The sequence below is a fragment of the Atta cephalotes genome, assembly GCF_000143395.1.
Source record: "Atta cephalotes unplaced genomic scaffold scaffold00013, whole genome shotgun sequence".
NCBI classification, from domain to species: Eukaryota; Metazoa; Arthropoda; class Insecta; order Hymenoptera; family Formicidae; genus Atta; species Atta cephalotes.
The window spans coordinates 3821440-3844475 of record NW_012130077.1 but is presented as its reverse complement, the minus strand read 5'-3'; the positions used below and the strand labels follow the sequence as shown (position 1 = coordinate 3844475).

General features: G+C 33.2%; 1 protein-coding gene across 1 annotated transcript in view; it reads right to left on the bottom strand.

Moving 5' to 3' along the window:
* Positions 1-2193: 2193 nt before the first annotated feature.
* LOC105617530 (homeotic protein ultrabithorax-like) overlaps positions 2194-23036 on the bottom strand; it is an 82205-nt gene continuing 61362 nt past the window's right edge. The window contains exon 2 of the mRNA XM_012199086.1: positions 2194-2510. Coding sequence (XP_012054476.1) covers positions 2194-2510 — 317 coding nt within the window. The remainder of the gene's footprint in view (positions 2511-23036) is intronic.

Here is a 23036-nt window from a genome sequence, read left to right as displayed (position 1 = left end):
AGTTAATCGGGGAATCGCTTCGCTGGCGTAATATTACGTGCAATCGGGACAAAATTTATGCCCGAACTTCTTCGTCGCCCGAAGATACCAAAAAAAGAGATATTAAGCGCTCCAGTGGGTTCCGAAGAATAAGGAGTTTCGATCATAGTTCTCTGCCTGGCGTATTTCGTTTCTGCCGCAGACGTATTAAATATTTTAAGAACGTATATGTAAATTAAAGTTTGCGTGATTTTTTTTACAGTAGTGTTTTTACAATATTTAATGTTTTACGTATGTATATTACATTAAAAAATTTATTTTTTAAAAAGTTCTGCCTTTTTTATAATAACTTAAAACAACATAATCTTGAAAATTTCAAAACACAATAGATATTGTAAGTTACAGTCAAAAAAGTGTTCGTGTTTATAAGAAAGAAAATATACGTGCGCAATTGACAATCAAAATTACATACTACTTTTAAAGTTAGTGTGAGTTTCTAAGGCCTGTTTTTTTAACTCAAATATGCGAAGAATCATAAATATCTTCCAACAACGACGGAGATTCACGTGAAAGTGTGAAAGAAAAAAGCGGAAACCTTTTTTTACAGTTGATATTGTCCGGACTGACCAATTTAAAGGATCCTCTATTTTTTTACAATGGACAGTTGGCTCTCGAGAAATATAAATTACAGCAAATTTTTTGTGATAGAGAAATTGGTACTATTGTCTAGGTTTTTTTTCCTAACTTTCTATACTTTCTTCTTTGCATCATCCACTTGCTTCAGACAATTTATCGTTTCTAATTTATAAGTGACTTTTTTCTCTTTTTTTTTTAATTTACGTGCTTTGACAATTTTCGATTTTGTAACTAGGAAATTCACAATACAAAACGTTGTAATTTTACTCCATACCAAGACCGTTTAAAGTAACGGAAGCAAACACAGCGCGATAAAACTGATAAGTTTTTTATTCGATACTGGCAGAAACGACAAGAAAAACGTGATACGATATTTCTCAAGTTTGCGTTCGTCGCTCCCTCGGGATACACGTTCAGCGCAAGTTAAACACACGCGAATAGCATAACTTAGAAAATTATGAAAGCACGCTTGTATGCGGTTTATCCTCATTAAGCTCGCTGAATAAACTTAATTTTAAAGCCGCTGCTGCTAAAAGCTCGAATCTCATTTTTAACGCCGCTTTTAACGTTTATATGACTACCGTTTTTTTAATGCACATCATATAATCCTAACTGTTGCCTCAAATGCATACGTTCATTTTGTTAGTGGACGTATGCATTTGCACTCCATAAAAAGTGCTAGACTGCAATGATTTTATATTCTAATATTGCCAAAAAATATATATATACTCATAAGTATCTAAAAAACGATAAAAATAAATATTATAACAATTATTAACCCTCGACAACATAAATTTTAACTCTTTCGTTAGCAATAGATATCTTTAAAAAATAGAAAAAATTTTTTATTACTTCGGATTATATAAATATCTAAAAAAATTCTGATATACTTATCAAAATTTTAACGAATTTTTACCATCATAGAAATTGAATTACTTTATTTATTTTTACAAATTTAAATTTATTTACCAAAATTTACAATCAAATTTTTAGTGTGATCTTTAAAGAAACCATAATTGCTCCGGTGAAGGATTAATAAAATTATAGTTATTTGAATACACATATGTTTCTAGTAGCAAACACTTGTGTAGATATAAAGATATCTTTTTTATCACATCATTACTAAGAATATAATATACATACAAAGAAATGTAATATGTACATTTAAAAAAAATTTGTTTAAATACATTTAGTTGTTTCCAGATTTGATTAATTCAACAAATTTTATTTAATCGAATTTAATCGTCTGCTTAACATTGAACAATTTGTTAAGCAGAATACGATTAAATTTTAATTTTTAATACGACAAATTTTTTTTTCAGTGTTTACATTTAATAAATATATGTATTGTATGTAGGTATTGAAATGCTTTAAAAAGATTGATGAATCTTTTTTTTTTCAGAAGATCATAATACGAGCTGACGATTTAATCAGAGTTCTCTTCAAGAAAAAACGAAGTATAAATTATAAGAAAAATCACACTTACCTTTAATACAGCTGTGTACATTGCGGTGCTAGTAGAGGATGGTGTGGATTGGCGGTGGGGTGATCAGGGGGGCTCCGATGCAGGGCGTACCCCTAGTTGCCCCCCTCTGGTCCCCCACCCCCTCCTTGCTGCTGATGCGCAACCGCCGCCGCTGCCGCTGCCGCCTTTTGCGCCTGCGCTTGCTTCTCCTGCTCGTTTAGCTCCTTGATCGCCTGAATCTCCTTCTTCAACTTCATTCGCCGATTCTGGAACCAAATCTTGATTTGCCGTTCTGTCAGGCAGAGCGCGTGTGCCATCTCGATTCGCCTCCGCCTGGTGAGATAATGGTTCGTGTGGAATTCCTTCTCCAGTTCCAGAGTTTGGTAGCGCGTGTAGGTCTGTCGGCCGCGTCTGCGCATTCCGTTCGCCCCTGCGAACAACAAACAAATACGATAAACTTTTTTTGTTCTTTCCTCATGCTGTATTTATTCGTAAGAATTATAAGCAAAACAGCGATTGAGATGATATTCTTCAGAAATATGTTAATTCACTCCTACTATAAATATACCGATCCGCGCTTTGGACAAAATGGCGCGTTAAAAGAATTCTACTTTATTTCGCTAATAATAATAACACGTAAATCATATCTTCGTTGTCAAAGTATTTAAAATAAAAAAATTAATTGATAAAAATGTATTAAATTTTTATTTAAAAATAACAAGAGAAATGTATACATTAGTGAGATATTTTGATGAAAATTGAATGTAGATTCAGTTGATACGTCATTTCATTCTTCCTACTTATCTTGTTTTAAAACATTATGTGTGTTATGTTATCTTTATGAGCTGCCACTTAAGATACTTATTAAAAGAGCATTCTAACGAATTTCTGATATCCCGCAGCGCTTTGGGACTGCGAATATCAAACGCGGTGATATAAACGAGGCTCGTGCCGATAAAGGAAATGTGTAAACGGCTTAAAATAAAGCGTGGCATGAGTCGTTCCGAGAGAAAGTAAGGGAGTATACGACAGCGAATAGGTACTGTTGAACAGTCACTTGGGTACAGTAGCGGAGTAAGCCCCGACAGTGGGGGCGCAAGCTCACCTTATCGGCCATTACTGCCTCGTAAAAACCCTCCCGTTTCACCTCTGCCACCGGTCCAACCTAAACCAACCTTTCTTCTCGGCCGTAAGCAGACTCCTTTTACTCTATTTTTGCTCGCATACGGTGCGTACCCAAGTGCATAAATATCCATAATATTACGACTTTTTATCGGCTTATCCTTCCGCATTCGACTTGGATCGATTACCTCAAAAATACAATTAATACAATAGCCGAGAATAAAAAATTATCATATATTATAGCGTTTTTCACTGGCAGATTTTTTACTGGTGGGCACTCAGTGCACTTTAAAATTCGTATACAAATCGACGTAAAGATGTACGTTTAATAAAAATATAGAAACGAATTAAACCTCGAAATTCTCAATGCATTTTATTGTGTTATTTGATAAAATATACATTGAATATTTTATTAATTGAGATATCTCACTTTTACATTCAGATTAGGTTAATGTAATGTGTACTGAGTGCACACCAGTAAAAAACTGCCAGTAAAAAACATTATTATTTTGTTTTTATATTCTTCCAACATAACTTTTTGGGAATTTTCTGATATCATTAACATAATAGTTTTTGCTAAAATACATTAATAAAGAATTCAACATGACGAAACTCTTGAAGACTCACAGATAAAATCATAAATAAATAGAGTTTACAACTTAGAAGAAATACATAATACTAGAAAAGGTATATAATCTATATAATAGAAAATAAAAGATATATAATCTATATTCAAAAATTTCAAACTGCCAAAAAATATAATATATATAAAAAAAAATATAAAAATATAATATATAAAAAATATAATATCAACTTTCTTTCAAATATGCAAGACTAATGCATATCAACGTCCTAATACAAATCAAATCATCTACTAAACGTTTCAAGTTTACACATAATCACATCACGCTGATCTGTTATCACAAGGTACAAAATGTGCGAAGTTATACGATGCCTGACTGATGCACATATACAATCAGAATTCCAGACAACCATTGTATCCATATCATACCGAAACAAAGTTTATATCAACATGATGTTTGCTATCGCGATGTAATCAAGTGCCCTGATGTCCAGGCTACTACCCCTCCGGGCATCTCTACTCATCCTCTCACCCCCGCGATTCTCACGCTAGGTTGTCATATCGGGTTTGCATCGCGTGGAAGGGCGTGGAGTTACGACGGTGCGTTTTTAACGGTTATTTGTCACACGGACCCCAACGCGAGTCTGGTTTCCTTCCATTTCAAAATCTTCTATCAAACCTTCCTATTATTCCTAGCAGAATACATGGAGAATCGTTCTTTCTCCATGTATTCTATTGGCACAAGTTCCGAAATGCGAACGTGATAGATCAAAAGCGACTTTCGAATTTTAGAAATAAAATTAAACATTCTATCTTAATTAAATCGCAATTTTTTATATTTGCATGCAAATAAGAAATATAGAATATTATAACACTTGTTATATGTATTTGTTACGTGTCTTACACACATTTATTCTCAATTGTAAGGTTTTTATAGAAAATATTAATTTTTTTTACAAGTAAAAAAGTATAATAAAAAATAGCAAAGAGTATAAAATATGAAAAAAGAAGAACATGATAAAAATATTTTACTTCTAATATTTTTTTTACTTAATTGTTATTTAATCCAGGAGTAGGTCCACCTAACTTTATTTACGTAAACAAGGTACGTTTTAATTTTTAAATAACTATCATTAACTATCACTAACTATATTATTGTTTTCAAATTTATTATTATTTGAGAATATTATGGATATGAATTTAATCACAATTTTTAAAAAAATATAAATAAAAAAAATCAATTAAATATAAAGCGAAATAAACACGTTTAATAACTTATTGTGTATTTCTAAAAAATAAAAATTTTAATTAATGTTTTAATATTGTTTCTCTTTATTGAGGATTTTCGATGAAATTGCATATTTAAAGGTTCGTAAAGAGTTATTAAAAATGAAAAAATATATTAATCAATATCCATTATACAAAATATTATTTTACAATAATTCACATTTTCTCGTCGGAATATAAAATATCCTAGGTGACTATTTCCGAAGTAATAAATAATAAAATTTTTAAACTTTTTATTTAGCGACATCTAAAATAATGTGTGTGTGTGTGTGTATATATATATATATATATATATATATATATACACACATTTTAAAAATATATAATACTGATGTAGAGATTATCTTTCGTTTTTAATTATTTACTCTCGAATTTATATGTTTCGAATTTACAAATTGTGAATCTCACTCTACATGACGTCTCATCTATGAGATATCGCACTAAACGAAATTAGGGGATGAAATATCAAGATTACCGCACTCCTGTGAAGTAAAAAGAGATGTGCATAGCTGTTTAACCGAAGGGGTGGATAAATTTTATGCTGAGACCTTAAAATGCTTTCATTTGGAGGAACAAAGAAAAAGGAGATCGGCAAAGCATGCCGGGAGGGATTGGCTGGCTGAACAGCAAAGTGGGAAAACCGTAGAGCACGTTTAGAAGAGCGAAAAATATTTCGGTCGTTATTCACGCCTTTCTTGAAAAATGTTTGCCCGTATATTCTAAAAAATTTCAACCTCGCAGAAACCTTCGTCCGACGAATTGTTCTTCCAAAAGTTTAAGTTATAATAAAAAAGTTTAAAGTCGTCATATCATAAAATATTATGAGAGAAATAAACTTTTTTTTTCTTTTACCACCAATTCTCTCAAAGTTGTATTTTATTATGAAATTTTTAACTATTTATCAATGCATAATTATTAATTTGATTCATTCGAACTAATCCTCATATTATTTCATAAAATATCTTGAAAAAAATGAGTAATATATGAAACTTGGAACTCGATTAAACTACAAAAATTTCACCAAATAATGAAACATTTTTTTTTCGGCTCGTTGACAGTTTCAAATGCGAAAGGAAATGGCGATTGAAAGAAATCTGCCGAGTTTCGACGTATTCAACCATAAACTGAGAAAGGGAGCGACTTAACTGGTTGCCAACTCTAACAAGAACAGCCAATACGTTGATTGCTGCTGGGGATTTGTCGGTATAACTTTGCAAAACATGATACCAAAGCTTGCCTTCAATAACCCTTACTCCTTTTCCGCTTTCCTCCTGATTATGTGTACACACACACACACACACACACACGCGCGCGCGCGCGCGCGCACACACATATATATATATATATATATATATATAAACGAAGTCGAATCATACATGGGACCAATCAAATCAAAGTAAGTGAATTGGGTTCATGAAGGACTTCCCAGACTTCCTCCTGAGATATCTCTTGTAGGCTTATCCCTCCGAGTTTCCGCAACGTTGGGCGGTTTTTGTACATAAGACTGATGATACATCAATCAGGGAATCCTTGTATTTCTCGCTTCTAAATTAAATAATAATTAATATTTCAATAAGTCATATAAAGTTTTATGTAACCAAATTGAATTGTATTTTTGAAAGATAATAAGAATAGAATCATATATCGTATTATATGGCAAAATTATATCCTATTATAGATACTGCGCGTTTCTATGTTATTCTGCATTTATATATTTTCAATTGTAATTTTTTAAAATTTAAATTAAAATTTTTTTAATTAAAAAGAACTTTTAAGTGTACTAACTGTTTGTAAATGTTCAAAAAAGTATTATCTATCAAATATTCATTTAAGAGATAATTCAACTTTATAATTTTATAAAATAATCATATTTCTAAATTAAATATGTACTATTAAGTGTACATACTATTATTCTATTATTGATACAAATTCCATTATTTTTATAACTTCAAATTTTAAATTTTAAAATTAAATATTTTAAATTAATAATTTTCCAATTTTTCACAAACATAGCGATAAAAATTAAAGAAATAAATGATTGTATGTACGAATACGCGTGTTTTGACGCGCCTTTTTATGTTATAAATCATTATATCTTATTTAGTTTTATTTCGTGTGGCAATAGGGATTCTATGCCCCTTTTGAGCACATCTTGTAACAATATTCCGTCTCATTTGAAACGCAATAGTCTTTTCACGTATCACCGGTTTCGGTCTTCCGGTGCTATCCGGAACGCGCTCATGCTCTCAAAGAACCCTGTTTGCACGCGGCACGGGAGTACCGAGGACACTTGGTATGAGGAACGCGTAGCTACGCAGCAAGATCGTAGCTCAACGTGGGATATACCCTCCTCCAGCCTTGCCAAGGTAGGTAATCCTCTCGGGGGCGTGAGTTACTGCCTAGCGTCCCTCGCGTTCTACTCTCTTCTCTCCCACCTTCTTCCATACCTTCGAGGTCCCCTCCCACGCCTCCCTTCCCTTTTACGCTCTACCAGGGCCTTCATCTCGTTTTCTGCCAGGGCATCTCCTTCTTCTCTTTACTCTCTCCCTCTCCCCCCCCCTCCTCTCTCTCTTTCTTTCTCTTCGTAGTCTCTTTCCTCTCCTAAGGGCTGCCGAGAAAGCACCGAGAGAAAGTTAGTGGACGAAGGGAGAAGGTAAGATGTTGCTACGTGGCACAGCTGGAGCGCATTAGTCAACCGTAATTAATAAGTTATATACAACAGAGACTAACGAAGAGTGCGATGTTACACTGCCGAGACATCGTCTCTCTTTTAGGGGAGAGACAACGCGACCTCTCGGGGTATGACGACGAAAATCTCAACGATCATAAATACATGCTAAAAACCTGATGGTATAAATAAACTAAGGGTTGACACTCGCAAATGAGGAACAGCAAGACGTATACTTCTTCTACAGCTACCAATAGAATTAGTGGTCAGATAAAACGCTTATAGAATTTAGCTGCATCTCGTTGCTATGTTTAATAAGCTTAACATTTCTTATGTCAGCAATAAGCCAACGAGCAAATAGTACAAATTGTAATAAAATATTAAAAAGGAAAAATATTTAAAGAAGTTGAATTTTACGATTGCTTAGATTAACAGTATAAATTGTAACTGTGTAAGATAAATTACACATATATGTTACACATATATGTTATTAAAAAAATATATGTTATTAAAAAAAAAACTTATTTAACAAATGTATAAAGAGGCTATTGTTTCGAGATATATGTTGATAATTGAGAAAATTCATTAATTGCTATGCCAATTATTAATCTAGAGTATTAAAAATACATTCAGCATGTATATAGTATATTTCAGAAAAAGGTTGAGCTTTCAACATATTTACTAAAGTTTTTTTTACTAAGTATGGTATGTACTATCTACCATATAAATGCTGAATGATTTTTTTGAGCACCCTGTATATTGCGTGAAATGTAGTATTCTTTTTTGAAACAATCTTTTCAAACTCTGGGTAATTTTGGAAGGGACGATAATTTGGTGAACCCATTCATGTAATCATGGCCCGGTAAGATGATAAAGAATACATTGAGCAAAAATTACATGATGCGGAGAAGAATGTTGCTAATAGCTAATGGGACATAAAAAGATCAAAAGGAGCTATAGCCTATTCAAGAATAAGATATCAACTTTATGTGTGAATACTTTTGAATAAGCGCGCAATCATGCCGCGAGCAAGGTGGCGACTTTACTATGTAAGTGAAGACTTCTACTAAACGGAAATAATGAAAAAGATGACTAAAATTTTCATAGTACAGTATTGTACAAATTGTTCGGAAATTTGTATTATCTTGTACATTATTTTTACATTTTTAATCGTCATTAAGATTTTTATCTTTATAACAATAAATAATATTTACGCAATATTTTTATATCTAATGCTCATAAAAAAGCATTCAATACAAAATTAATCAATCATGCCGCATATAATGACGATAAATTATTTACATAAACATACATTCATCCTGTATTTTTAAATCGAATGGTTTGCTAATTATAATGAGCACATTGTATAGTTACAATTTATATTATCGGAATAGAATAAAGATCGATCATTAATCATACTGTTATTCGTATACTATTCAAAATAATATTCGTCCTCTGCGTTTTAATGGAGTTTGTAGACGGAATATCATTAACGCGCTTCAAAGTTACGTGATTCGTTGTAATTCAGCCATCGCTGCATCTGATGACATGGAGCGAAGACGCTGATTGGCTGACAGTCTGTCGAAGCACGCAATTAATTGCGAGCAAAAAGTGGTCAGCAGAGATCCCAACGATAATTTCGCGTGTATCCCCTCAAGAAATTTAATTAACACACACACACGAATATAAGATCTCCTTCTCTTTTTCATCTCTCATTTTCTGACACTCAACAACGAGAACGAAAGAGAAGTGTAAGAAAGAAAGAGGAAGCTGGAAGAGGAAAGAGAAGAAAGAGGAGGAGGAAAAGGAGGGAGAGAAGGAGAGGGAGGGAGGATACGAGGTGATTTCTCTACAACGAGCCAGCTGCTACTCGCGGTAATCGTAATAATTATGCAAAAACCGAACGCAACGGTGCATCTCGAGCAAAAGAGAAGAGAAGGAGGACGCTGTGGGACGGGGCATATAAAAGGAGCAAGCCGAACTGAGATGGTGGTGGAGATGGCATGCAAAGGAGGCTCGGCATAGGTAAGAGAACCAAGCCGGTTGTAAGGCGACACCTCGCGGCTCCGTACATCTTTCTCCGTCTCCCTCGTTTCCCCTATCCGAGGGGAAATAAACGACGAACTTTCCCTTTCTTGTTGCTCTTCGTTTCCACACCGAGGGTTTCCATTCCTCGAAGTCCTATCCGAATCGTCATTGTTGTTTCCTCGTGCGAAAATCTTGCCGAAGAGAAACGATAGTTTACGATTTGACATTTTTTCCATTGTTCCACCATGTTTATTTTGGATGTTACAATGGTACTATCTTGCCAATGAATTTACGATTTTCCTATGACGTTTTTTTACCTTTGACTATGAGACAGACGCTTGGTAAAGTATCCTTTTGAGCGTAAATAATCACCAAAGAGAGCGAGAGTCCAAAAAAAAAAATATTTCGAATACAAGAAGTGGAGAGACCAATACAGGTGAGTAATGTCGCGACACCTTCTAATGAAATGGATCGTCTGTCTTACTTACATCGCCTCGCATCTGTAACTCACACGCCAGGTAACACGCACACAAAGTAGATGCGTGTACGTATCCGCCATTGTAAGAAGAAGGGGGACATGGTTACCAGCGGGCAACCGACCCACGAACCATCCACATATATCTGCGTCCTAAAAGGAATTCAAGAATATATTTTACATATGCTTTATTGCCGCCTTATTTCCAACTCTACGGTCATGGCCCTCGAAGAGATCGCAGTGGGTGCGTGCGGATGCATTCTATCTCCATGAAAAGCCGCGTGGATTACGTGAATTAACGTATCAAGTTTCGCGAATTTTGTCGTGTAACTCTAAATGCGAATCTTCCTTTCGGAGTATCGGATGCATTATTATTAGCCCGTAAACGAAGTGGCAACGATTAAAGCTAATTAGCAGTTTCTGCAGATACCCCGAACGCGTTTGTTTGATTAATTGCGAGGAATGTCTTTTATTAATGAAACTTTCCGAGATATCCAATGTTATAATTATAGATCTAGAGGAACGGCAGGGAGCAATGTAAATCTCCAACGTGTTCCCTTATGGTTACGTGTCTTAGGGTAATGACTTAACTTATACGCATTAATAAGTATCGGACTAGATGATTTGATAATTTGCAAGCGGGCTACGGATTGCCGACAAACCTTTTACATTCTTTTGCAGTATGTTCCTTTCAGAGCGGAGCAAGACATAGAGGGCAGGTTTCCCGTTCTTGTGATTCGACGAAGCCCCAGGGGGCCTACCGGTACGTCCAGGCATAGCCTGAAGAGGAGGAGAGAGAGAGCCGGTTCTGACGAATAAGACGCCATCGCGTGTTTAACCTGTAAGAAACTATGATTACCGTCCGGTTGAACTGCACTTTGAATTTGGATTTTCGAAAACGATACGTTAGATAACATCGCAATTACTAATGATTGCTACGGACAGGTTTGGAATTTCATAAGGGGGGAGCAAATTATACTTGACGCGTCCAACAACGTTAAAACGTGGCGCGCGATAATGATGGAGCGATATTGCTCGCATTTAAAGAGTCGTAAAAAGACAATCTTGTGCTGCCGCATATCTCTGCGAACTCTCGTAGTTTTAGAAGTGCAAAATGATGACATAGCGGAATCAAATATAATTACTAAGATTACGCGAACTTTTTAAGATGTGAACGCTACTGTAACCTGCAATATTTTTCTCCTTTTTATCGCAATTGTGTCTCTAAGTTTCTAACGAATATTCGGTACAAAATGCAGAGTTATAGCGAAGAAAAAAATTTGCTCCATTATTCAACGTATTCCAGTTTTCATCTCTCGTAGACCAATGAAAAGAAGAGAGGTTTACAGACAGAAATACGGAAGAGGCAAGAAGTGCGATTATTCCGTAGCGCGAAAATAATAATGAACTCGCGTAAATCAAGAAAGTTAGGGGAGAACTACTCGCGGAATACTATTCCATTCAAGCATATCTGCAATACGCGAAAGTAAGCTGCCAAAAATGTTCCCAGCGCAGCAACCTTTCTGGCATATTAAAAAGTCTATACCATGTGCGGTTCACTGAATCCAGACGTAACGAATGCTCCGTGAAAAAGTTTAGAAGCAAGATGTATCGAATTATCGTGCGACGCGTAATGAGCCTCACTCTATCGAGATGTTCAGGAACTTCGAATCCCCGGACACAATATGGATTATCTAGATTCCGCGATTCCGCGCAAAAGGGTGAAAAAACGGAAAGAGCTAGTCTAGTGGTTGGCGAACGGTTAGTTGTTGCAGGTTGGCGGTTAAGATGGACGAGGCGGCACGCTACGAGATCTTATCCAAGCGCAGCAGCGGCCACTGAATCATCCGCTTTGAATAGGGCTTCACTCCCTATATTATATCTATAGATACTAACCTCATACCTACATCCACATCCACGAGACAATATATCCTCTTTCGTATATTAGAAAAAAAGAGAGTAAGAGTGTCACAGAGGGAGAAGAAAAAAGCAAGATCAATCAAATATGAAGTTAAAAAATATCTTAAATTCAAATAAATTTTTTTCAAAAATTATTATCTCTTAAAATATCAATTGGCTTAAAAATATTAAATAGTAAATATGAATTTATTTGAAAAAAGTGCAACTATATGTGTACAAATAATTATAAAATAGTATACAAAATTTATATATATATATATATATATGTGTGTGTATATATATATAGTACATATTATTTCTTTTTATTTCACAAATAATTAAAATAAATAAAAAATAATTATTTTGCAAATGAGAAATAATTAAATTTTTTTCCATATCAATTTAGAGACATAAGCTGTATTTCTATAAGTTTCATATTTTTTTACACGGTTTTATAATTGGTTCTTATATACTTAAGATTGTTTTAAGTACAGTTTTAAGATGTGATAAACTAATCACAGAGCTGTATTAGTATCTTAAGACATTACTTAGACGATTTTAAAATGAAAATCGATTATAAATCAGTACTTAATTTTTTGTATCTTCAACACAAAAAGTATTATATAGTAAATTATTGTATGATATTTTACCATATTATTACTACAATTTGCTACTTTAAATTTTGCAAAAGATTTTGTCCTCTGTAATCTTATAATTTTATTAATCTTCAATAATATTCGCGCTGAAATATTAATCAGTATAAATCATAGTTTACTGTTCTGACTACTTTTAAGTCCTCAACAAATTCTTGAAAATTGATGACGAAGAAATTCTTCGTCGAAAAGACAAGAAGATTACAATAAATCAAGAAAAAGAAATATGTACATAGTATGAGAAATGAGAAATGTATTACACGATGAAGCAAAACTTTATTTCATTGTAATGATGTATTAGCTTTTTATTTTTATAATTATCTTTCTGCAACTTTCATAGAAAATATATTGCCGTAACGTGTATTATATAAATTAGAAATATTTATTACAGGGAAGATACACGATAGCCAATCCGTGCAAAGAGTAGATATTAATATTAATTATGTAGGTTCTTATCGTGTCTTGCACGAACATGAATCATTTTAGTATGCTCAATGACTTAACGTGGTGCATTACTCCTCCTGAGATCGCTAATTAGTGATAAATTCATTAATTCAATGAAATATAACATAAGAGATAGGACAATCTACAGATATCTTAAGTCTCTCGGCAGAGGAAGTCAGCAGAGGGGGAATAACCCGGGCTGCGTTCGAAAAAGAGATTCGTGCCGTAATTGTAAACATTGGATTAATGCAAATGCGCGCTTAAAAGCTTAATTGCTTTGATAAAGCATGGCGGTGCATTAAATTCAAATGCATGTAAATTAATTCAAATTTATGAGAAATAGGTGGACGCGGAGCACTTACTGGAAAACAGGGAAAATAAAAATTAGTCCCCGCGGGGCCAGCCCTTGCGATGAGACTCTTTTTTTCGTCCTACCCCCTTTCTGCCTCCCTCCCTCTCGCGCTACCCCATGCCCTCCTACCAATTCCCTCTACCGCGCCTCTCTATTTCGCCAACACGCCATGTTGCCAACCAGATTGGTTGCGGTGCAAGTATTGCCAATAAATTTCATCTTCGGCTCTCGTCTGATAAATGTCGAATTTTAACACATCGATCGATTGCATAGGTAATTAACAAACGCGAACTTCTTCACTCGGACGCTTGAATTATTTAAAATTAAAAACTAATATACATTAAAATTAAAAATAAATATAAGTTCTATGATTAATTGTTAATAATTGTTATAAACGCGACTAACTGTTAAATTATATGACAATTGCAATTTCTTCAGTAAATATTAAATAATATTTTTCAAATGTCATTTTCAATTTGTCAAATGTTTAATAACATAATTATCAATTATAATTTATATCCTTTTAAATTATATTTATATAATATATTGTTATAATATAATATTGTCATAAATTTCTAATAATTATTATAAATATAAAACTAATTTTTAATTTCAAATTGAACAGTTTCTTGATGTATTCTAAACAATTTATTTGCCGTAAAGAAGCGAGATGCGAATTTCTCAAAGTTCCAATTACGATAGAAAAATTCTTTTTGTTGATATTATATTTCTATATTAATAATTGCACATTCCATAATGCAATAATGATTCATCAATTTTTTTACAATCTTGCTCTATAAACACATTTTATAAGAATACTCGATTCGTGTTATCGAAAACCAACCAATCATTGACGCCGTGGCAACTTTATCGTTGTTACTCACTCTCGTGCCGCGGTTACTCTCTGGAGGGATTACATAAATTATACTGGAATATTATCCCTGTCTATACAACGGATTGATTAATGATAATGTGTTAAAACGACGTTTAAATTAGTATCGTAGCATGATTCCTGGACTTTTACAACATGATATGTGATAAAAGTTTAACGGAATGACTTTATAATAAGACTAATAGTAATTGACAAAAATGTATTAAAATTTATAGCATGTATAAATATTAAGAGAAAAATTATTTTAAAATTGAATTGTCCTTGAAATTTTGGACACTATTTTTATTTTTTTGCTTTTTTAAAAGAGTGTACATGTATATATGTATAATTATCATAATTATTAAAAAACTTTCAACAACTTTGAAGAAAGATGTAGAAAGAATGTATGCATAAAGAATTACTGTGCACACTGGTATCATTACAATATCGATATTAAATCGTTATGAAAAAATGCAAATCACTATTAAGTATAAGCATAATGTCCGTAAGACTTCATGTCTTACAGACATTAATGAACTGTCGACAATCAATTTTATTAATGCTAGAGGTAACTTGATTCAATCGATACATAGTTAAGCGTTAATAAAATTACTACTGTAAGCTGCTGTAATCATAAGCCCTACGATAAGCTGCTTGTATCACGCTACTTGCTATGATCATCGGTAGTCTCGTTAATATTATGGTACACACGTAATATTACTAAACCATCATTTTAACTCAGAATAATTTAGAATACATTTTTTTGAATTTTAAGATAAAATCACTAATAGATTTAAAACTATCAAAATTTTTATCAAAAATGTGATTAACGTTGCAAACTTTAATCTCTTTAAACATCTTGGTATTTTCAAGAAACACAGTTTGATGTTTAAAACTTTATTATATAAGATCTTAAGAAAAAAAAATGTTTAAATATAAGATAGAACATGTTCGATTACTATAAATTAAACATAAATTAAACATAATATCACGCATGAGTTATCAAGATATCAATGATAAATTATCAAGATATAGAGTTCAAATGTAGCTAATCATTAAATCGATACTCAATAGTTTCAAGTTGTTATAAGGATTTCTTCACCCTTTTCTTCTTATCGATCTCATTTTTTAACACATTCAGTATCACCATTATTATCGCATACTCTTTCTTTTATTTTATAGTAAATGAGACCATTTATTCAGTTTTACTTGTTTTTCATAACGCAATGCAATTCTTCGCCCCATTACTTGCGGCTTTACCCTTATGGTTATCATTTGCAGAAAACAGTAATTACATCTTCTTTTTATGGGAGAAAAAGAACGAATATAACTAAAATGTGACATGTACCTGCATCCTTTATTTACCGACACTCAATTTTACATAAACACTATTGCATTACAAAATCTTCGTAAGTGCAAGAGCGAAGCTTCTCCTACAGTAATTAGTCTCATTCCAACCAGTCAAGCGCGGTTCGCACCATTCCTTCGTTACTCTTCACCGTCTTCGCTTCCATCTCTTCCCTTTCCGCAATTTCATTCTCCCGGTCTCTCATGAAAGTATGGCTACACGAGTTGCCTAACTAAAAGTTCTTTTCACAAATTGCTGGTTATTACGCACGTTATATCCATGTAGTTGTTACGTTCATCGATGCGGTTACTTTATGTTACTTCATATATTAAACTCTGTTTAGACAGATTACGATCCATTTTCTTCAATATTCTTGTTCCTTTTTGTTTTAATTACTAATTGATGAATTGTAACGCAAGTAAAATTTAATAAAAAATAGGAAATATCTGCAATGTTTAGATTGCCGTTTTAACGATTATTTTTACAAAATCGATAATAAAAAATAGCATTTTAATATTTGTACATATTATATAATATCAAGAGCAAATATAATCTTTGATCACACGCATTATCTTGTAATATAAAAAATATGAATTATAGTTGATACTCCAATAGTTAGGTGCCATTCGAAACACGACGCGCAGAATAGAAGTCTACCTGACATAGCAAACAACAAAGAACATAGAGCACGAAAAAAGGGATAAAGAAGGATAGAGTACAATAAAGAAGGACATCTAAAACAAAGAGTGAGAAAGAGGAATGAACGACAAACAGTTAAGAAAGGCCAACTGGAGATGATGGAGAGAGAAGGGAAGACCGAAAGGCTTCGTGAGAAGAAAGAGTGAAGCACATGTACGAAGAAGAAACAAGGGGACAGGAGACAAGAAGGGGGGATATCAAGAGCGGACCTCCCAAGTTGCGGCGAAATGGCGGATCATCATCGTCGCATCATCCGTGAGCCGAATACTCTGTAGGTACCTCGGTTATTAAACTGTCTGATACATTGCGTATTCTGCTCGTCGCCGTGTTAAAAAATTACTGAGCCAAGTACCTGAAATTCCCACTTATAGCACAAACGGGTTTTATGCTGCTATATTCCTTGCAATCACCGATCGCATGTTTTGTAGATTTTGTAAATGATTGGATTTTAAAATTTGTGGTACCATCGAATTTTTAAAAATATATATGTATAATTTTATATGGTTATTATATTTTATATGAGTATGTAAATAACTTTATAGTTAATACTATTAAACTGTTAGATTATTATATCATATTAACATTTACATGTAAAATCATTTTTAAATTTAAGAAACAAATGCTAATTCATATATCAAATAAAGAATATGTTTGAAGTATTCTATAAATTTAATACTCGTATAATTTTCTTTTATTTTGACGAAAATAATAATAAAATTGATATAATCTATGCGAAGTAAATTTCAGTTTTTAGCAACAATCTATAATGTTTATGTAATAGTTTTTTAATGTATCCTAGAAATATTTCTGAATGAAGTTGTCAACGATATTATGTAATTTCTTACATTTCACCGCTATTAAGTCGCAAACGAAGCTACCATGGATACAAGTGGTCGACAGATGATATTGAACCAACAGATATTAATTTTAGGGATGTACGAAATATTTCCAGACGGGGGATTCTGATCCCCAGGCGTGTAAGGGAAAGATAAGGCACGGTATGCCTAACTCATAATCAATGGCTGTCGAGCAAAGTTATAACATGGATGTCAAATAAATTTTCCCGAAGTTACGTCTGCGTAATGTTTCTTATACAATCATGCATCACTACGGGTTATTAACACACTGCAGGATTCTTGTTCGATATTGAAAATATTATAGCATAAAAGAAACATATTACAAATTTTTTATGTATTTAAGAATATATATAAACAAATATATATGTATAAAATAATAAAATATAAAGCCTTTAAGGACCACTGGATGTTTATGTTAATAGAAATTTATTATATAAACAAAAGATGTGTATATATTGTGTATATATTGTATATATTTTTTTTTGTTCATGTAATAAACTATATAGAGATTCAGGTTCGACTCTCGGCCGAAGTAATATTTTTTGCAATAAATTTATTTACAATTTTTCAGCACATTAACATCTTTCTAATAGGATACCTGAATGAGCAATATTAAATTGCTTGTCAATTTGATTTGTGATATTACTACAGTAATTTAATTGCGTTTATAAATCCGAAAAACCAATTCGGCGCGCAATTCAAATGTCTACATATTTGGTATATAAATTCACATGGAAATTATTTAAGCATCTAAAATCCAACTCAGACTGCTATAGGCAAAAGAATTAATTTCGCATTACAAATAATATTTGAAAAATATATAAAAATATGAGTTATAAAGAAAATGTTATATAAGCTATATATAAAGGATAGTCCTTACAATACAGATGCACAAATCTGTCACAATCGACTTTATGAGTTTTCCGAATAAATTGGTGATTGTAACTCGATGGAGAATGGACTGATCAAGGAAATTGTTACGAATGTGAACGCTACTGACACGTGGAACAACTGTAATATGATACGTGGTACCACGTGTGTCTCTAAGGATGCAACCATAACGATTGGGGAGGGCCAAAACTCCCCATAAGCTACGTTTCTGGAATGTTGATGCCTCCATCTGCCACATATCCAGAGACGCGGATAGTGTCTCGCGCTGATTTACGCACATGCACACGAGACCATCCCATGTTTCTATACACTGAACAATGTAGAATAAGAAAGTATATCAGCCATTTTCTTTTCAAAATTCCTTTATTCGCATTTCAAATTTAATCAACTTAAATCTCATTGAACATTATAATAGGAAAATGGATCGATAAGAATAAATCCAACGAAATTAAATTTCGTTATTATACTTATTGTTAATATTTCTTTTAAAAACATTTCTAAAAAAATTTAATATAAAAAAATTCTAAATCTTTCGTAATCCAATATGTCGCATCTGTGATTTTTGATTAAGGCTTTCGTCCTTTCTCACAGATGAGATATGGATTTTATGAGATAATCATTATGAACAAAATTCGAAAATCCCTACGGATATTCTAGTAGAATGGCGTCATCGTACACCATATGCTGCCCATTTTGGTGATATTCGTCGTCCGCTATGGTGACCAGACGGCGAATAAATCTTATGATACCCTCTCAAAAGGGCGGTCTGATCGGAAAAAGATCGAAACTTTGAATGCGAGGAAATTATGGCCGCTGATTGCTATTTTACAAAATAAAAAAAACATAGCTTACTTCACGAGTTGTATATGATTGAAATTAAAAATCAATTATGGGACAAATATAATTGATGCTTATATATTAAAAGACTTAGTGAAATTACAAAAATAAAATATATCTTCTAGAATTGTATCAGCTTTCAATTAGCATTATATACACAATTATTACATATATCTAATTTTCTGTTTAAGTATTTTTGATACACAAAGGTGTCTGGAGACATGACAGTGTCTCGGTCTATTTTGATATAAACAACATTCTTCTGACTTCCTATGAATAAGCAATAAATACTTTCCTTTTTTGCTCTCATCTTTTATTCTTAAACGTTATTTCTGTCGTGACCGAGCATTCTATTCCCAAGCGTTATTCCCGACTTGGATTGCCTTTACCCTCGCGGCATATCTAGATACACTTGCCAGTCAATATTAATGTCTTTATTAACAACGGTATACTTCTCTCTCGACTTTACGCATTGTTAATCGTGGTGATAGGATACGAGGAGAAAATGCAAAGTAGAAGTCATTATTATACGTAATTCAAAATTCCGATAATAATTGAGTAACGTTATCTAAAAGAACAACCATATTATGCAAATACGCGTGTATACTCTGCCTCTGATAGAATCGCTTAATTAAGTAGCCTTGGTGTATGTCATACACCGTATATTATCTCATACACCGCGTCATTGTCGTTGACATATATACATATATAGTATGATACAGATTACTGTCATTTTAATATGCAAGTGTGAGCTTATCCCTTCATGTTAATAAAATATATATTATATGAATTAAATTTGTCATAATTTAACTGTTACTATGTTGATGAGTTCTTCAGCTGTCCGCCTTTTACTTTGCTCCGCTTTTGTTTCTTAACCATAAAGATACACGTGTTCAAGAGCTGTGAAAACAGTACAGTAAGAACGCAGCATATAAATACGCGGACGCACCACGTATGATCATATTGCGCCCATTAACATGGCGAAAAGTTGCTGCTGCTATCCGGAAAGCAAGGGAGCAGCAACCACGAAGCCTTTAAGCCACGGCGCACGGAAGTTTCCCCACTGATCCTCGGTGCTAGGCGAGTTTAAGCCCTGGGATTCTGGAGTTACTGCCATCATGGCACACCATGCACCACTGCCTATAGGTGTAAGTATAGCTTCTAGTGTGCGAGCACAGAGTGTACTTGTAGCCCGAGCGTCTAGCGTTTCATTCGATCTCTTTTTCTCTCTCGTTGCCTCCGCTTTCGCCCATCCCCTGTTGCAAACCCCTTCTACAACTGTTCCCTCCCGCACCGATGCTCCCCCTATGGCCTTTCTTCTTTCTCTGTCTCTTTGTCGCGCTCTAACTTCGACTACCTCCCTTTCAGAGTGCGCTTCCATTGCTGAGTCGTGCAACCACGATCTAGTGCATCCCTATCGCGACAACGATCGTTCTCCGGACCACGGTAGCTGATATTTATGGCTTTTGCGGCGCGATGTTGAAGTAGTTAAATTGCTGATATTAAATGAGAAATCCGCGAGAAATTGTTCGCCCAGGATAACGCCGTACCCGCAAGGATTTGCGGGATTTTGGATGAGCATCTCGATAGATATTCGATAGATATATAACGTCATTCTATCATCGGATTATGTTAATACCAAACGCTAATATTTTCTATATTTGGTGTTACTTCAATTACGAGAGAGAAACTAGAGTTATATAAATAAAATTAAAAACAAAACTGAAAATGTTTTTAGGACCTAATTATATTATTTCATTTTTTCTATAATTTATTATTAATTTAATAGATTGTTAAAAATTTATTATTATATACATAATAATATTAATAATAATAATAATTAAATATAATTCTTTAAAACTTTTTTGTCAGTAAAAAATATTATTATTTATTATATAAAATTAAAATTTTTCCTTCAGAAAAGGGAAGAAGTCAAACTTGAAAATGGAATGCCATTACGGGGATCAAATAGGATTAGTTCGCAATTAGGCCTCATTGGAATTTTATAACCGTTGCTTTTCATGAATATATCCCATAATTTTCGACTAAGAGAGTGAAACAAAGTATTTAAATATTTAGTACATTGAAATCACTTAATAAAAGATCAAGAATACGATGTGAATATAATATTAATCGTATAGCATTAATGATACATATTTAATATTAAATAAGTACATAATTGCAGAAAATAATTACATTAATTTTCCATAACAAATATGGTGCTAATATAAATGAAAATAAATGAAAAAAGCAAAAGACTTTCTTGTTCTTTAAAAAAAAAACTGCACGATGAAGAGCAAGCGAGACAAAAAATCAGTTAAAGAGCTACGTTGGTGTCGCGATGTCTAGGTTGAATTCGTGATCGAAGTTTCCCTTTCTCTTTCTCTTTCTTCTTCCTCATTGCCTCTATTGCCAAGAAAAAGAAAGAAGAGACAAGAAACCAACCGTACGTCGTGAAACGAATTCCCGGCAGAAGCAGCCCCTTCTAAGCTTCATGCAAGGCAAATCAACTTCCAGAAAGAAAGACGATACTCCTGGATTGTGCCAGTAAAGCCTTTTACTTATATTTAAATTCGCGCATGGAGTGAGTAAACGTGTTTTACCGAAGCATCTAGAAAATGCTCAGTGTATACACACAAGTGCGCGCGCGCGTATATAAATTTTAAAACGCGCCTTTTCTTAATCAAAGTAACTATCTAATTCTCGGCCAATTTATAGCACACTTAAAGAAATTGGACCCAGAGAATTAATCATCAGACATTATAAGATTGGCTAAGTCGCGCAGAAATTTTCGTCCAGTACAACTTACGTAAACGCTGGAGAAAAGGATTAGAAATACAATATATTATTCGATGTGCAACAAACAAAGCTTTGAATGCGGTCGCTCAATCGAAATGGAATCGGAATACACTTAAACGAATTGCGTTCAGTAGATAAATCAAATTGGAAACCATAGGATTGATTTGCATATCCGATGGAATATTACAGTATATATAGTGCTTCAGTCTGCGATGAAGGGGTGAGTGAAAGAGGAGGAGGGGGTCTAAAGTCAGGGATGAGCATTCTCGAGATTGGCTATATTTCACAGTAACCAAAATACAGGCATTGATTGAATGTACATGAGTGTCGTAGAAGCGAAGGGAGTTTTAGTTTATTGTATGTAATTTGTATATTAGCACCATTCACGCGCTTATTTCACGAGATTCCCTCAGTAATGTAAATAAAGATTAATTTAGGAGATTAAGGAGTTAATGTGATATTCTACAATAGAATGCAAAGATTAACTGATACATTATAAGAATTGTTTATAACACTTTTGAAAATAACCGCATCATAAATTGTTCAGATTTCAAGATGTTTTCTTTTATTTGACAGTCCTAAAAAACTTTTTTTCTTGCTTCGTATCAATCGTTCTATATCGATTAATTAAAACAAATTTAATAAATATTGCAAACATAGACAAAAATATATAGAAAGTAACATTATGTAATTTATCAAAAAAGATTAAAGGTATTAAAGTAAAATTGATCGAAAAATTTTGCGCGTATTTTTATAAAACAATATAGTTGTTATTTGTAAATTACATACAACAGAATATGTATCGCATAAAAAATGTTGATAAACATTGATTAATATAAAATAAAATTAAAGGAAGAAAGACTAATACAGAGGGGAATCAGAATACGAGAATACTCTTGGGTAACCCCGTAAAACGTGAACCAATAAACTAACATGGAATCTAATGGACTAAATGTCTAAGAGATCGATGCTATTAGATGCTTATTGGATTACCTATGGTCCGGCGTACGTGTTCTTCGACAAGAAACATCCAAGGTACTAATCCAATTATAATAGTTACCGCAAAGATATTACTTGATATTAAGCATTGCATATGAATTACGCTAAATATTTAGGAAACTATTTTAAATGTAATAAAAAATA